At 38.6% G+C, this 16,271-nt stretch overlaps 1 protein-coding gene across 3 annotated transcripts in view; it reads right to left on the bottom strand.

The window, feature by feature from the left end:
- Positions 1-16,271, bottom strand: part of LOC6032758 (TBC1 domain family member 4) — a 55,018-nt gene that overhangs the window by 7,024 nt on the left and 31,723 nt on the right. For 2 of the 3 annotated variants that reach the window (XM_038263655.1, XM_038263657.1), the window contains 6 exons: positions 12,244-12,780; positions 7,096-7,376; positions 6,777-6,917; positions 998-1,918; positions 342-937; positions 121-272 (listed from right to left, as the gene is read on the bottom strand). In XM_038263655.1, the coding sequence (XP_038119583.1) occupies positions 121-272; positions 342-937; positions 998-1,918; positions 6,777-6,917; positions 7,096-7,376; positions 12,244-12,780 (2,628 nt within the window). The remainder of the gene's footprint in view (positions 1-120; positions 273-341; positions 938-997; positions 1,919-6,776; positions 6,918-7,095; positions 7,377-12,243; positions 12,781-16,271) is intronic. The other variant, XM_038263656.1, reaches the window with a different exon arrangement.

The raw sequence follows: 16,271 nt of genomic DNA, 5'->3' as shown, positions 1-16,271 counted from the left end.
CTTCAAGCAAGAGAAAATATCGAGGAAGGAAGAGAATCGAAGCATGCAGTATGAAGGAACAGAAGAAACCATCGGTATCACAGCTCTACGTCAAAAGTCTAACAACAAAACAATACTCACATGCAGCAGCAGAACGGCACAGATAAAGCCCAACCCTTGGCAGTAGCCAAGTTCGGGGTCCAGGATAGAGTACGCCTTGAGCAAGTTAAACAGCGACAGCTGACCCACCCCGAGGGCGTCCTTGTAGTACTTGTGATCGGGGAACGTTCGTCCTGGCGAAAATTAATTCAAAATTAGCGGTGACTTCAACCCGGAAAAGCGACGAACCCGCGAAAACTCACCCAAATCGATAAAGATCGCGTGCTGATGCTCGGTCAAATTCTTCAGCAGCGTCTGGTACGGAGTGTTGTAGTTGGGGAAATCGGCCGTGTCCACCGGGGGCGTACTGAAAGAGTGCTGATTCGCGAGAAACTTCCAGATTTCTCCCCGTTTGGCGCGTGGAACTCCGTTTTTAATCGCTTGGTAGAGCACTTTGGGATCCTTGCGGGTGTGGACGGCCTCCACCGAGGATGCGCTCAAGAAGTTCTCCCAGATCTCAACCGCCTGCTGGTCACAGCTCGAAATCTCGTCGTACTCCAGCTTGATGCGTTTGATTTCGTTCGATTTGATCTGGTTCTGGCGCGCTTGGAGTCGCGCGTTCTCCTTGTCCATGCGGTTCAGGATGATAGTCTGCTTGATGGCCACACGCCACAGTTCGCGCAAATCGGCGCGAGTTCGCTTCCGGGTGCTGACGTGGGGATTTCTCAGCGGAGACATGTACTCGGTGCCGGTCACTTTGAGATTTTTCGAGGGCGTTACGACCCGATGGAGCATCGCCTGGCGCCACGAGCCGGCGTGGCTGGAGTTTTCCCGCGGACTGTTGCCAACCTTGATGAAGCTGTGGAATGGGAACAAGTTTAGTGCGTGTTAGAATCAATCGGATAACGCTTCAACTTACATATCCATCATGGGTGACTTGAGTTGCGGTGCTGCAGTCGGTACGCCAAAGTCCGAGTTCTTTCGGCTCAGCGAAGGACTGGATCCGATGGTAGATGCACGAGATCTTGGCTGGGGTTCCAGATCGTTGCCAGCTCGCAGATCACCCGATGAGGTGGAATCTTTGATCGAAGTGACGCTACCGCTGAAGTCGTCCTTGCTCGTACGGCGTTTCAACAAATGATCAAACGAACTCGTCAGCGATCGTTTCGCCTTCATGAAGATTCCACTCCCACCCAGATATTGGTTCAAGAACTCCGTCCTGTTCTCGGCCGTATCGTGTACGTGGCGCTGCTGTTTGGACTCACAGTGAGCCCTCAACAGCATCATCAGGAACTGGTTCTGCTCGCCCAGACTGTGCCCGGCAGCTTCTTCCGCTCCGTGATACTTCTCCATCAGCAGTCGCTGCTCGTCGTCCGTCAGTGTGGTGTCTATTCGCTTGAAGATCATGTACTGCGTCTTCTTATCGCTCAACCCTTCCGTGTCCGAGCACAGCTTGTGGTACCACAGCATCGGACAGTGCTCGCACGAGTAGATCTGGGCCGTCGCCTTGTCCTTTTGCTTCTGCTCCGAGCACACCATAAACGCCTGACTGATCGCGATGATAATCTCGTCCGCGACGTTCTCCGACTGGCACTTGAACACGTACCCGATGTAGCCGTCGTTGTTCATGTCCCGGCAGATGATGCCAAAGTGGTCGGCGTTCTTCTGGCCCTGGGCACAACTGGCCACGTCGCGGAACTCCTTGTGCAGCAGCACCTGCTTGCGATCGGGGCTTATCAGCCGCAGATCCGTCTGGCCAATCAGGAAGACCATTGTGCGGTTCTGCTCCACGACCGGAATCGACCCGATCGAGGCGGATCGATCGCGGCGCACCGGAACGCTGAAAATTTGTTTTAAACTATCAGTAAAATTCTTGTTTTTTTTTTTCGTTGACATAAAAGCATTGCTTTATTTTTTTTTGCTGTACAGTATTTACAATTAGTGGTTTGGGAAATGTTAAGGGTTAATTTTATCTTCAAATTCCGATCTCAACAACTACTAAACATGCAGAACTTATGCTGCGAACAATTGTAACAGGAACATACTGAGTAATGTTTAATATAACTATTATGATGATTTTGAGAATCGGAATTTGTCACGTTTGAATAGCTAATATAAATGTAACATATTTCAGATTGACTAGTGTACACATTTCCACATTTCAATAACAAGAAATAAATAGTGTCTATTCAATTAGTAAAAAAAGCAGCTTTAATTATTTGAAAAGCAGTCAGCCAAGTTTATTTTTAAAAGGTTAGAAAAGTGTTGCGTGATTTTTATAATACAGTAAATTGACAAAAGTTTATAGGGTTCTTGAAAAAAAAAATGAAATTGCAAGCTATGGTATTCAAATGTTATTGAAAAAAGTGTTTTAAAATGCATTATACACCTGTCCAGTTGTTCTGCAATAATTAATTTTCAAAATATCTAAGTACCGATGATTTTTTTTTTCGTCGAGGAAAAACTTTTTGCCGTAGTGTACAACGGAATTTCACAAAAATTCAAAATATTTTTGATCGATCCATTTTGATAAAATATGATTTTAAACGCAGGAAAATGCATTTCAAATTGTGGATCGAAGCAATCTGTTCCTGTGGTCGAACGCGTCTTTTGTTTGCTGTCATTTTCGTCATTTCCGTTCCGATAATTTAAAAACTTTCTTCAAAATATGAGTTAAATAAGTTGAAATACGAAGATCTCGTTAGTTTTCGGGTGCCAGACATTTACAGTGGAAGTGAATTGGAAGCTATTTTCTAGGAACATGAAAAATTCGATTCGACGTCAAGGGAACAAGGAAATCAGGACAACAATCGCGAAGTGGCCATCAATTCAAGGGTTCCTGTGAGTCCAGTTCCTGCCACATAACATCCAGGAAGGCTTCGAGGATGTTTTTGATGGCTGATCCTTTCCGACAAGTGTTGCTTGCTATATATCGTACGGTACCAGTACTGTCAGTAATTCTGCTGATCAAGACCGATTCAAGACAAGAACTCAAGAAAAGTGAAGATCCAACTAGAACTTGGCGAGACGATTGGAGTTGTTCTTGAAGATTTCGTGTTTTTGGTTATTATTTTCAAATAACTCCTTCATCTATTCTAACATTCATACATTTCACTAAAGACCAACCAGGCCGATTTTACTATATACGCGGTACATCCCCCTTGGTCGTTCGCTGTGAGTTGTGGATTGCCTGCTTCTCTAATGAAGGTTCGACTGAGGGGGCATGCTTATTAATTTCTCGTCGCTCCATACCCACAGTGACGTGATGGGAGCAAGGGCGTCTATGCGAAGTGTCCATACACCCGCTACAAATTTTCGGCGCATGGGTAGGGAAAAGGAAAACCATTTTGATATATGCGCCGGTATTTGTAGCACTAAAATTCGTGCAAAAAAACTTATGCACGTGGGTGTACAGATTATGGAGTAAAAGATGATCGAATTGTTCACCTAGCACCTGTGTTTCGGGACCAAGTTGCCGGCGGGTATGGGGATCATACATACATACATACATACATACATAGGAAAATGCATTTCAAATTGTTTTCAGTTGATTAGATTTCTATTTCCATAAAAATGTTGAAGTTTTCTTTTGAAAAAATATTTGTTTTGCTCCCTGATTTTTCAGACTGATTTTAAAGGGAGGGGCGACATAAACTATGAAAAACATTTCCAACAGCCTTAAGGATTTTAAAAGAAGGGATCTGCCGTTCTACGCATAATTGTCGCAAAAATTCTAGTACTTTGTTTGGAACTCATTAAAAGTATCGTCATCTGGAGCGAATCGGGTCTTTTCTATGTGTCCCAATTCACCCCAGATAACGGTTCCAACATTTTCTCGTCTCATCACTGCTCAAGTACGCATAATTGTTTCAGTTTTGCCTTCCTCAATGAGGTAAGGCTATAATCCTGCTCTAGTCTGCAAAGACCCACCTTCATGTATACATATTAGGGTGTTTCAACCAAACAAAAAAGTTCTCAGAATCAGGCAAACCGAGGTTTCCCTAGTAGAGGATACCCATAGGGACTCTCATGCCAAATATCAGCCCATTTGGTTGAGAATTGGCCTGTCCCCAGCGGTTTAAAGTTTACATGTAAACTACTATGGGATTTTAATGCTTTTCGTTCAATCGTTCCTACAGGTCTGGGGACAACATGGATACACTCGGAATAAAGACAGGTGTGTAGGGGATGGTCAAATGAACAAATTCCAGAAGGAATTAGGTTTGTCCATTCTGTCCCCAAGGTGCGCATTGGATCGACGTCCGGTGTCTCCAGAATCATCGATTCACCCTTCAAATGTACGCATTGTCCTAAGTATGCTATGACGGCTAGCTGAAAATTACGACGCCCCATGTCAGACGTATGTATATAACCGATTTTGATCAAACCAGTTGCAATCGACTTGGTATAGGGTCCCATACATCGCTATTGAATTGTTTGAAGTTTTGATAACTAGTTCAAAAGTTATGTATAAAAATGTGTTTGCACTTTTTTCCAGATCTCATTTTTATGTATGTAAACAATGTCCGGATCCATCATCCGACCCATCGTTGATTAGGTAATTGAAAAACCTTTTCCAACGAGTCCAGTTGTTGTTTTTTGTACAATTTTAGCATGATTTTTAAAAAAGATTATTTTTAAATTCGGAATTTAATCGACAAAGTTTTTAATTTTTAAAGGTTGCGTTTGGATAGTTTTTTCAAGCATATTAAATTTATCATCAAAAGCTTTGTTTCTTAAAGCCTTGATTCGTGTTTGATTTATGACTAAAGTTTATCAAACATTAAACTTTTTGTCTATATCTCGGATTAGTTTTCAAAAAGCCGTAAGAGCCATTGGTAAACAAAGTCCTTTTTGCATCGGTACTCGACCAACTTACGAAAAAACAAAATCAAAAATGCTCGAGATTGTTCATCTACATGTCCTTCAAGTGCATCAAAATGAAAATAAATGAAATTTTGTTTTATTTTCGAGAAAAACGAAAATTAGTGTCAGAGGTCACGGTGGCTCTTACGGCTTTTTGAAAACTCATCCGAGATATTTTTAAAGAATTAAAGAAATAGTCTAACGTGACGTTTCAGTCTCACGTACCCCCCCCCCCCCCCTCTGTCACACTTGCGACCACCCCCCTTCCCCTTTGAGCGTGACGTACTTTATGGATGACGCCTATATGTTTTTTTTTTATCTGTTGAGCAGAAGAATCTTTAAGTAGATTGATAAACTGACTGATGACTAAACAGGTAGAATAGCCCATGTTTGCATAACTGTCTTTTTCGCATTCGCATTGTTATGAGTTAAAAGTGCGGTCTGATTTTTGAGGGGAAAGCAAATCGAACTCCAATCTGAGAATCAATCAATATTGTTTATGTCGAATTGATAATTGTATGGTGAATTGAATTGGTGAATAAATTTAAATAGATGCAACAACTGTTTCAATGGATAGCTTTATAACATTGTTTTTTTTGTTACAAAATAATTGTGTCACAATATGAATGAAAATTATTTCTGATGCGATGTGTTGTGATGTAAGTGATATAATAATGAACAAAAGAACTGAAAGAGATGAGTGAATTTTGATAACATTGACCAGCAAAAAAAAAAAAGAAGATTGTTTGGGCAGGCTTAATTTGAGGTTAAGCATAAAGTTTGGGGTCCCTAGAAACACGTGCACTTTGATTTTTTTTAATATTTAGAAAGGGCTTAATGGTTTTTTATTCCAAAGTTTTTATGGAGAATCAGAATGGTTCGTTGCTGATGCATACAAGCAAGAATATGTGGGATAGCGTGGTTCACGGATGTATGAAAAAGACAAAAGTGTCGTTTGCATCAACATGACAAAAGTTTCGTTTGCATCAACCGGAATTTTAAAGTACAATGACCCTAGAAGCTAGCCTGAAAATTTGAGGTCATTTGGTTATGGTTTAGTTGCTCCAGTTTAGAACTGAAATTAGTATGGAACATTTATCAATTTACTATGTAGAATTGTGACTTTTTACATTTTCAGATAGAAAATTTTCCAAACCCCTGTCAAATTTTCCTATTCTTAAGTTTCTTGTAGGTTTTGATCCGGGGAACAAATTTGTATAACATTGAAAAGTGCTAGGAATTGATCCTAAAAAGATACAGGATGTTTTTTGGAGTTTACTTTTTTCGGCAAAATTTCAAAATATGCTTGAACAAATAATCAGTATCTTTTCGGGATCAATTCCTAGCGCTTTGCGATGTTCTACAAAGTTGTTCCCTGTTTTATCGGTTTGAGGGAAACTTTCTAGAAGAATAGTTAAAAAATGAAAAAATAAAAAAAATTATTAATTGAAATTTCTGCCTCCGCCAAATTTATATTGAAAAAAAAAAAATCAGAGTACACGTGGTTATGGGGACCCTAAACTATAAATTTTGTTGGTCGGTGTAATAGAACATCATCAATCAAAAATGGTAGGTTATATTTTGTTTAAGTTTCAAACTTTTCAATGATCATGCAGCTTTCCATTTCTAAAGAAACATTGTTATTTTTGCATAAATGTAGCTTTCAAATGATATTTTAAAGCATTCGCGGCTGTTCTAAGTCAGCAAACAAAGATTAAACTAAAGCATTTGGAACTCATGCGCAGCATTACAAACTAATATCTCTCTAAAGTGCAGCCACAAAACAAAGATTCTGGAAACTTTTCTTCTTCGCTCTCTTAAAAAAAACTTACTCCTCATCAGAAGATGACTTTGAATCTTTCTGTGGCTGCTGCAGCGATACCGATCTTTGGTACTCGTCGACTTTTGTGCAACCGTTAGTATTTTTGCTAGTAGTGCTCTCGTCGTTGTTTGAATCTTCCTCCTTCGAATCACTGAGGTTGTGAGAGTGGGAAAATTTACATACAATCAAATGTCACTGAATGTGTTGCTCATTAAAGGTTGAATATTAGTGTTTGAGTAACCATCAGTAACGGGACAACTTCAACCAATTGAGGGACGTGTTGATTAATCAATGTGTTACGTAGTCTTTGTTAAGCACCCAATACTTACACCTTCTTGGCCGGTATGTCAAAGTGGCTGACCCTCCGGCCTCGGAAGACCTCGGCGTCGTCGGGTGCCTGCGCCAACGGAAGATTGTTTTCCTTGTTATCGGCTTGGGATGTAGCAGGGCTGCTGTTGTTGCTGCTGCTGCTGATGCTGTCTTGTTCGGACTCTGCTGGAACCGACTGTGACTCGTTGGACTCGCTGATCCTGTTTAGGCCCGCTTGCGTCGGTTGGCCGTTGGAAGATGTTTCCGACGAGTTCTGATCGGAAGATTCGTCGCCATTTGTCTGTAAGAAATGTTTTGTGTTTTGAAAACTTTTTGTATTTAAAAAATCACATCATTCGTTGGATATGCGTTTTGATGGAGGCAGATGTCTGGTCAGAACTAATCGCAAGTTTTTGATATCAACGAAGATATCAAATGTTTTTCGAAAAAATACTAAAAATTAAAAAAAGGCTCGAACAAAACATTCTATGCTGTAGTAGATTTTATTATACTGATAAACAAATGATTAAACTTTCGGCAAAAGATATTTTCCAAATTTAAAAAATTACCTTCTAACAAAATATCGTTTGAAAGAATACCTTCTCAACATTTTCTTGGCAAGTTATTTCATTTGAAATGTAACTTTCGGTACTTGTACCTTTAAACATTTTATACTTATTTTTTTATAAACCTGAACCTACTAGCATTCATGTCCCTTCAAATCGAGACAAACAAACTGACAAACTGATATGGCGGACGCCGTTGGTGGTCAATAACAGGGTGGCCACTCAAGTCAGAAAATCGGAAAAGTCGAGAATCCGCAAAAATCCGCGAAAAATCGGGAAAAGCAGGAAATTTGTGATTTTTTGTCAAATGGGAATTCGAAGCTTTTTCAAACAATATTGTCTACCTTTTGTGCAATTTACCGTTGACAGTATATGGAATATGTATGGGAGTGTTCTTTTATTACGTAACGCAAAAAATCGGTTTTTAGACGCCATCCTCCCCCCTTATAACAAAATTTCCATACAAATTAAAAAAAATGTATGGAGTAAAGTCTGTTTAATCATGATTTTAAATAAAGTAACATCAGCAGTCCCTGTTGATATAGCCCTGTCAACCTGTCAAACAAAAGAATTCATGAACCTCGTGACGAAAAAAAAGCATCATGAAAAAAGCACCATGTACATTCGGCGAAGAAAAACGAATCATAAAAAAGCGTCCCCTCAATGACAGCAGAGTGATATAGACGTTGGTGATTTCAAAAGAAGCTATGTTTGTTTTTCTCAAATAAAATTACGGAAATAATGTTTTATTGAATTTGGATGATCAAAAAAAACAACGTTTTCATCGGTTGTTATCATTAGAACATCTTATTTTGCTTTTATATTAAAATGGGAATTGAAAATAGCTGCTCAACATTCAAATGCGTTTTTCTCAAAAAGGATGTTGTGTACATGATGCTTTTTGAAATGTTGGCATCGATTTCACTAATCACAGAATCCAAGCAAAAGTTACTCATCTTTTCTTCCTTTTGAATGATTTTTTTTCGGAATTGCTACAAATTGAGTAGGGAACTTGTTGCAAAACTCGTTTTTCCTTCCTCACTGAGGTAAGGTAAGGTAATCCTGCTTTAAAAAAAAACTTTTTACACAAAGCTCTTAGACCCACATGTATGTACACCTATCGACTCAGAATCAAAAACTGAACATATGTATGTCTGTGTGTGTATGTATGTGACCAGAATTCTCACAAAGCTTTCTCAGCACTGGATGAACTGATTTTGATCAAACCGGTCGCATTCGACTTGGTTTATGATTCCATACATCGCTATTGAATTGTTTGGAATTTCGATAAGTAGTTCAAAAGTTATGTAGGAAAATGTTTTTTCACTTGTATCCGGATCTCACTTAAATGTATATAAACTGTATCAAAATCCATGACCGACCCATCGTTGGTTAGGTAATTGAAAGACCTTTCCAACAAGTCTAAAACATTTAAGATCTGGCAACCCTGCCTCAAGTTATGACCACTTAAGTCAGGGGTGCTCAACGTTTTTGGATGCCGGGCCAAATTTGAAGGTCAAATGAGTTTTCGGGCAATTGGTTATTTACAAAATGAAATTACGTTACTTAAATTTAAAAGACTATGAAATACATATTTTACTTAAAGTTTTCTTTTAAATTCTGTTATTTTTTTTACATTTTCGCCAGTTTTGTTTTAGGTTTTTGAAAATGTATTAAGTTGAATGTACTTGGGTAATTCTCTACCAACTCACACGAAATCGGGAAAAGTGGCCCCGACCCCTCTTCGATTTGCGTGAAACTTTGTCCTAAGGGGTAACTTTTGTCCCTGAACACGAATCCGAGGTCCGTTTTTTGATATCTCGTGACGGAGGGCGGTACGACCCTTCCATTTTGAACATGCGAAAAAGAGGTGTTTTTCAATAATTTGCAGCCTGAAACGGTGATGAGATAGAAATTTGGTGTCAAAGAGACTTTTATGTAAAATTAGACGCCCGATTTGATGGCGTATTCAGAATTCCGAAAAAACGTATTTTTCATCGAAAAAAACACTAAAAAAGTTTTAAAAATTCTGCCATTTTCCGTTACTCGACTGTAAAAAAATTTGGAACATGTTATTTTATGGGAAATTTAATGTATTTTCGAATCTACATTGACCCAGAAGGGTCATTTTTCATTAGAACAAAATTTTTCATTTTAAAATTTCGTGTTTTTTCTAACTTTGCAGGGTTATTTTTTAGAGTGTAACAATGTTCTACAAAGTTGTAGAGCAGACAATTACAACAAATTTGATATATAGACATAAGGGGTTTGCTTATAAACATCACGAGTTATCGCGATTTTACGAAAAAAAGTTTTGAAAAAGTTGGTCGTCATCGATCATGGCCGTTCATAGTCACCCGCGACAGACACGGACGACGAAACGAAGAAAAACACAAAAAGTAACTTTTTCAAAACTTTTTTTTCGTAAAATCGCGATAACTCGTGATGTTTATAAGCAAACCCCTTATGTCTATATATCAAAATTTTTGTAATTGTCTGCTCTACAACTTTGTAGAACATTGTTACACTCTAAAAAATAACCCTGCAAAGTTAGAAAAAACACGAAATTTTAAAATGAAAAATTTTGTTCTAAATGAAAAAATGACCCTTCTGGGTCAATGTAGATTCGAAAAGTACATTAAATTTCCCATAAAATAACATGTTCCAAAATTTTTACAGTCGAGTAACGGAAAATGGGAGAATTTTAAAACTTTTTAGTGTTTTTCGATGAAAATACGTTTTTCGGAATTCTGAGTACGCCATCAAATCGGGCGTCTAATTTTACATAAAAGTCCCTTTGACACCAAATTTCTATCTCATCACCGTTTCAGGCTGCAAATTGTTGAAAAATACCTCTTTTTTCGTATGTTCAAAAATGGAAGGGGTCGTACCGCCCCTCCGTCACGAGATATCAAAAAACGGACCTCGGATTCATGATCAGGGACAAAAGTTACCCCATAGGACAAAGTTTCACGCAAATCGAAGAGGGGTCGGGGCAACTGCTGTGTGAGTTGGCGGAGAATTACCCACTTGTGTTTTCATTTAAATTTTAAGTTTTTTCTTTTTTTTTTGAAACTGGTGAAATAAAATCAGAACAACTTATGTTTCGGCGTATTTTTATCATTAAATTGAGTGTAACAAATGAAAAAATATTGCAAATTTTTTTCAGCGATTAGGCCGATGCAAGTATTTAAAACAGATTTTGTACTTTGACATTTGCCATGATCGAGGGGAGGCAAAAAAATCAAAGAAATATTTCATTGAAAAAAATGTTAGAAAATGTTTATTAAAGTTGATTTGCAATCATTATTTTCAAAAATATGTAAGGCTCGAAGAAAAAAAACCTCAAAAAATTCAATAAAACTCAAATTATTTTTGAATAAACCCTAGCGACCTCTATACGCAGAGGAATGCACATTAAATTGATTTTGATTGCACTTAAACAGCAAAAGTTTTGAAAAATATTTTAACATTGCAAATCTAACCAATGAGATATTGACATGAGAAAATGGTGGGTTGTTTGGGTGAGACTTAGAAAACATAAATTTTCCTGTTTTTAAATATTTGCATGGAAATATTTCAGCAACTAAATGTCGCATCAACAAAGTTCAAAAAAGCAAAATATAGAAAATTTTCTCAGCTTTTCAAAAAAAAAAAAAAAAATTTAAAACTGCTGCTATTTTCAAAAAGTTACCTTAAAATGGCCATAACTTGAAACGGAGTTATCAAAATGCCACTAAAGTACATTTTGATTTCAAATTTGATTTTACATTGAAAAATTAAATTGAAAAAATTTTGCCACCAATATTTCGATTTTTTTTTTAAAATCAGTATTGATTCAAAAATTCATAACTCAGTCAAAAATGTTTTGCACATTCTGGAAATTTTTGAAAAGTTGGCATTTGATGTCCTCTAAAACATATCAGAAAATGATAAAAATTAAAAATAGTGTTTTTTTGCAAATCAAGTTTCAGTGACAAAAAGTGAAATTAACAATCACCAAAATCTTTTTTACCGTGTATCACATTTTTCCAGTGTAGTCCTTATCCATACCTGCAACTTTGTCCAAGACACCAAATTGATCAAAAAATTCCTTACAAAGATAAAGATTTTAGAATTTTCATATATTATTTTTGTATGGACAGCTGCCAAATTTGTATGGAAAATTTCAGCTTTCAGCTGGATTAAAAAATACAAAAAAATCGAAAGACCAAAATCTCAGAGAATTGCTCTGTTAAGTAAATTCTCCCTTCAAAACCAAAAATTCGATACTAGTGCTGAAAAGTTCTACTTTTCATTTTCTATTATGTTATTTTTGGCCGTTTCGTCGCTCGAAAATTACAGGAAAAACAAGTACTTTCACGAAGAAATTGCAAAAAGTCTTTTTCCCGATGAGAAAAACATAAAGTGGAAAACATAATAAACCATAGTATTTAGATTATTTAGATTATTTAGATTTTTTCTATCCCTTTTTTTTAATTGGGTACAATAAAAAAAAGGGATAGAAAAAATCTAAATAATTTGAATTAATGATGTCAGGATATTCCACCTGACAAGTTGTAATCATGTAACTGACCCTTATAGCCGAGCCAACTCACTCACCTTCCGCGCCGCGTCGAGCTGCTGCTTGAGCTTTTGCGCGTCGTACGCCTTGAACTTGGGCAGCGCGTCGTCGATGAACGTGAACGGCACGCGCTTGTGGGACACCTTGATCTTGCCCACGTACAGCACCTCGAAGAACTGCGAGTTGTTGGCGGAAATGTCCGGCAGCGAGGACAGACTCGACGATACACTTCCGCTGGCCTGGATGTTGCCGCCGCTGGCCGAGTGGTTCAACCCGCCGGAGAAACTCTTCGAGGCGGAAATCCGTCCTCCCGCCGAGATCGCGCTCTGCTGCTGCCCATTGGCCTGGCTCGCCCCGTTCTGGATCGGACTGCTGTCATGCTGGGCATGCCGCATCTGTTCCGACAGCTTCAGGTTGGACGCCGGTGTCGAGTGGATGCCTTGGCCGCGTAACGCCCGGTGGATGTCGTTCGAGTTGGCACCACTGGACGACACGATGCTCTGCGGAATACTGCCGACCGAACCGCCGGTCCCGATCGAGGCTGGATCACGCATCTGCTGCATCAGCTCGGCCATCTAAACACAAAAAACGAGAGGGAAAGAGACAAGAGAGAACTTGGTGAGCAGGAGGACACGTGAGAAAATGCAACTTCGTAAAGATCGCGGCCGCCGAGAACTTGAACTTGACTCAGAGAACGAGTCGTCTAGAAGGGAGTCTACCGAGCTGAGTCGAGCTCGGTTAGTAAACGTATTAGAGAGGATACGACGACGGTGATGCAAATTGATGATCTTCAACGAGTCGCTAATTACGATACACCTCCTCGCTGTTGGTCGTATTAAGAGGGAAATGCAAACGACTTGCGCCCTAAACGGGTACTAGGTAGATCGAGTGTGAGTATGTGTGTGTGGCTGGAACCGCAGCCGTAGTCTAACCAACCACCAGCTGACGGCGATGGCTAGAACACGCCTGTGCTAAAGGTTTCAGACACGTGACAGAATGTCGTTTAGGTCGCGAAAGTGTTTGTGCGGTTGTGGTAAATTGATATTTACTTAGGGAATTATTGTTGCAAAAGATTTGTTTTTGCAGGACATGCTACAGTCATCCCACATATTCGGAACACCCACAAATTCGGAACACTTTTATGATAATTTGTCAATAGCATGCAAAAAGTAGCTTTTCTGTCGACCTTACTATTTTTAGAACCTTCATTTGAACATTATCTTGCTATTTCACAAGTAAAAGTGGTACTTTTTGAACAAAAAACTTCATTCCAAGACTATTTTGTCCAGAGCAGCAAAACGCTTCCTCCAAATGGCCTGTTTCATAATTGTGGGATGTTATTGTGCCTCCCACCATTGTGGAACACCTGAATTTAACTGATATTTTCACAAAAAAAGTTATCAAACCATGTATAAAACATCACCGAGCTTGAGTTTCATTGGTTTCAATGTGTGAAGTCATTATTTGATAATAAATATGTACTCCTGGAGAGATCCAAAGTTTGTTTACATTCGTAAGAAAAAAGGGTTCCGAATTTGTGGATTTCAAGGGTCAAAGTAATTTTTCAAAAACTTCATATAAAATTTAAAATTTGCAGATGTTCGATACAGCATTCGAGAGATCGCAAGAAAAGCTTTCAAATGAAGGTGGGTAATTCTCTACCAACTCACACGAAATCGGGAAAAGTGGCCCCGACCCCTCTTCGATTTGCGTGAAACTTTGTCCTAAGGGGTAACTTTTGTCCCTGAACACGAATCCGAGGTCCGTTTTTTGATATCTCGTGACGGAGGGGCGGTACGACCCCTTCCATTTTTGAACATGCGAAAAAAGAGGTGTTTTTCAATAATTTGCAGCCTGAAACGGTGATGAGATAGAAATTTGGTGTCAAAGAGACTTTTATGTAAAATTAGACGCCCGATTTGATGGCGTATTCAGAATTCCGAAAAAACGTATTTTTCATCGAAAAAAACACTAAAAAAGTTTTAAAAATTCTGCCATTTTCCGTTACTCGACTGTAAAAAAATTTGGAACATGTTATTTTATGGGAAATTTAATGTATTTTTCGAATCTACATTGACCCAGAAGGGTCATTTTTTCATTTAGAACAAAATTTTTCATTTTAAAATTTCGTGTTTTTTCTAACTTTGCAGGGTTATTTTTTAGAGTAACAATGTTCTACAAAGTTGTAGAGCAGACAACAACAAAAATTTTGATATATAGACATAAGGGGTATGCTTATAAACATCACGTGTTATCGCGATTTTACGAAAAAAAGTTTTGAAAAAGTTGGTCGTCGTAGATCATAGCCGTTCATGGTCACCCGCGACAGACACGGACGACGAAACAAAGAGAAACGCAAAAAGTAGCTTTTTCAAAACTTTTTTCTTAGAATCGCGATAACTCGTGATGTTTATAAGCAAACCCTTTATGTCTATATATTAAAATTTTTGTAATTGTTTGCTCTACAACTTTGTAGAACATTGTTACACTCTAAAAAATAACCCTGCAAAGTTAGAAAAAACACGAAATTTCAAAATGAAAAATTTTGTTCTAAATGAAAAAATGACCCTTCTGGGTCAATGTAGATTCGAAAAGTACATTAAATTTCCCATAAAATAACATGTTCCAAATTTTTTTATAGTCGAGTAACGGAAAATGGGAGAATTTTTAAAACTTTTTTAGTGTTTTTTTCGATGAAAAATACGTTTTTTCGGAATTCTGAGTACGCCATCAAATTGGGCGTCTAATTTTACATAAAAGTCTTTTGAACACCAAATTTCTATCTCATCACCGTTTCAGGCTGCAAATTATTGAAAAACACCTCTTTTTTCGCATGTTCAAAAATGGAAGGGGTCGTACTGCCCCTCCGTCACAAGATATCAAAAAAACGGACCTCGGATTCGTGATCAGGGACAAAAGTTACCCCTTAGGACAAAGTTTCACGCAAATCGAAGAGGGGTCGGGGCAACTGCTGTGTGAGTTGGCGGAGAATTACCCAGGTAAAAGCGAATCATTAAGTTCAATTATCGATTTGCTATGATTTTTTGAACATTGGACGATCTGGAAACCGTTCCGAATATGTGGGATGACTGTATCTCAGGAATGGTATTTGCATTGAATTTTATCCAAACAATTAGTTTATTGTACGGGCGACTTTCTGGTTGTCGATCTGGCAGTGTCCGGGTGGTTTATATGTGGCTCCTTAGAAAAAGCATCATCCCGTTACGAGAATCGAACTCACGACCTATGGATTGGAAATCCAGTATGCCGCTAGTCGAAACCCATCCCCTACCGGTCATGATTCCCAATGAGTAGATTTACTTTTTGAAGGGATCTCACTTTGCCGAGGAAGACAGGAATTGAACCCATCACCTTCGCTTACAAGTAAAAAAAAAACTTACAAGGCGAAACCCGTAATCTCACAGCCAGGGTAGCTCTTTATGGTCGATCCCTTTAAAAAATTAAGCATAGTATTTGAATATGACAACATTAAATACTGTATCGATGCCGGTGGGCTCTTTTGTACTAAGATTGCTAGGATTCCTATCTAGATAGTACAAGAGAGCACACGGGCATCGGTATGTTGAATTTCTATAACTAAAGAGCTCATATCTCGTTGCCATCATGCTAACTTGTCGTACGTGCATTTTGGGCCAAATTGAGTTAAGAACGTCATTTTGTGCAGCTCACAATGCCTCACCTTTTGACCTTCACAGATCCCCAAAATTCGATTTCAATCCTGAGATATTCAACAAAAACCGAAAAAACTCCGTGCATTTTTGTCACTTTACATATGAAAGTAGTTTCAATCTTGTCGTGCTATCTTATCACTCCTTGAAAATTGATGTAAGTGCGACAAAAGGCCAAAGGGATTTCATACCAGGAAAGTCAGGATGCGTTTGTCGCACGTGCAAGCTAGACTACCGTAAACATTTGTAATCGGGACTCCAGAAACCAACTTCAACCAAACTTCGGGGCAATGCACAGAATGGTCAGCCAAACAAAACGTGTTTGTTATTGTTTACATTGCGTGCTCTTGTTTTTGTATATTTAAGGTCAAACATTA

Source organism: Culex quinquefasciatus, chromosome 3, assembly GCF_015732765.1.
Source record: "Culex quinquefasciatus strain JHB chromosome 3, VPISU_Cqui_1.0_pri_paternal, whole genome shotgun sequence".
Lineage (NCBI taxonomy): Eukaryota > Metazoa > Arthropoda > Insecta > Diptera > Culicidae > Culex > Culex quinquefasciatus.
The sequence above is the reverse complement of the archived record's forward strand: the minus strand, read 5'-3'. Positions and strand labels throughout refer to the sequence as shown.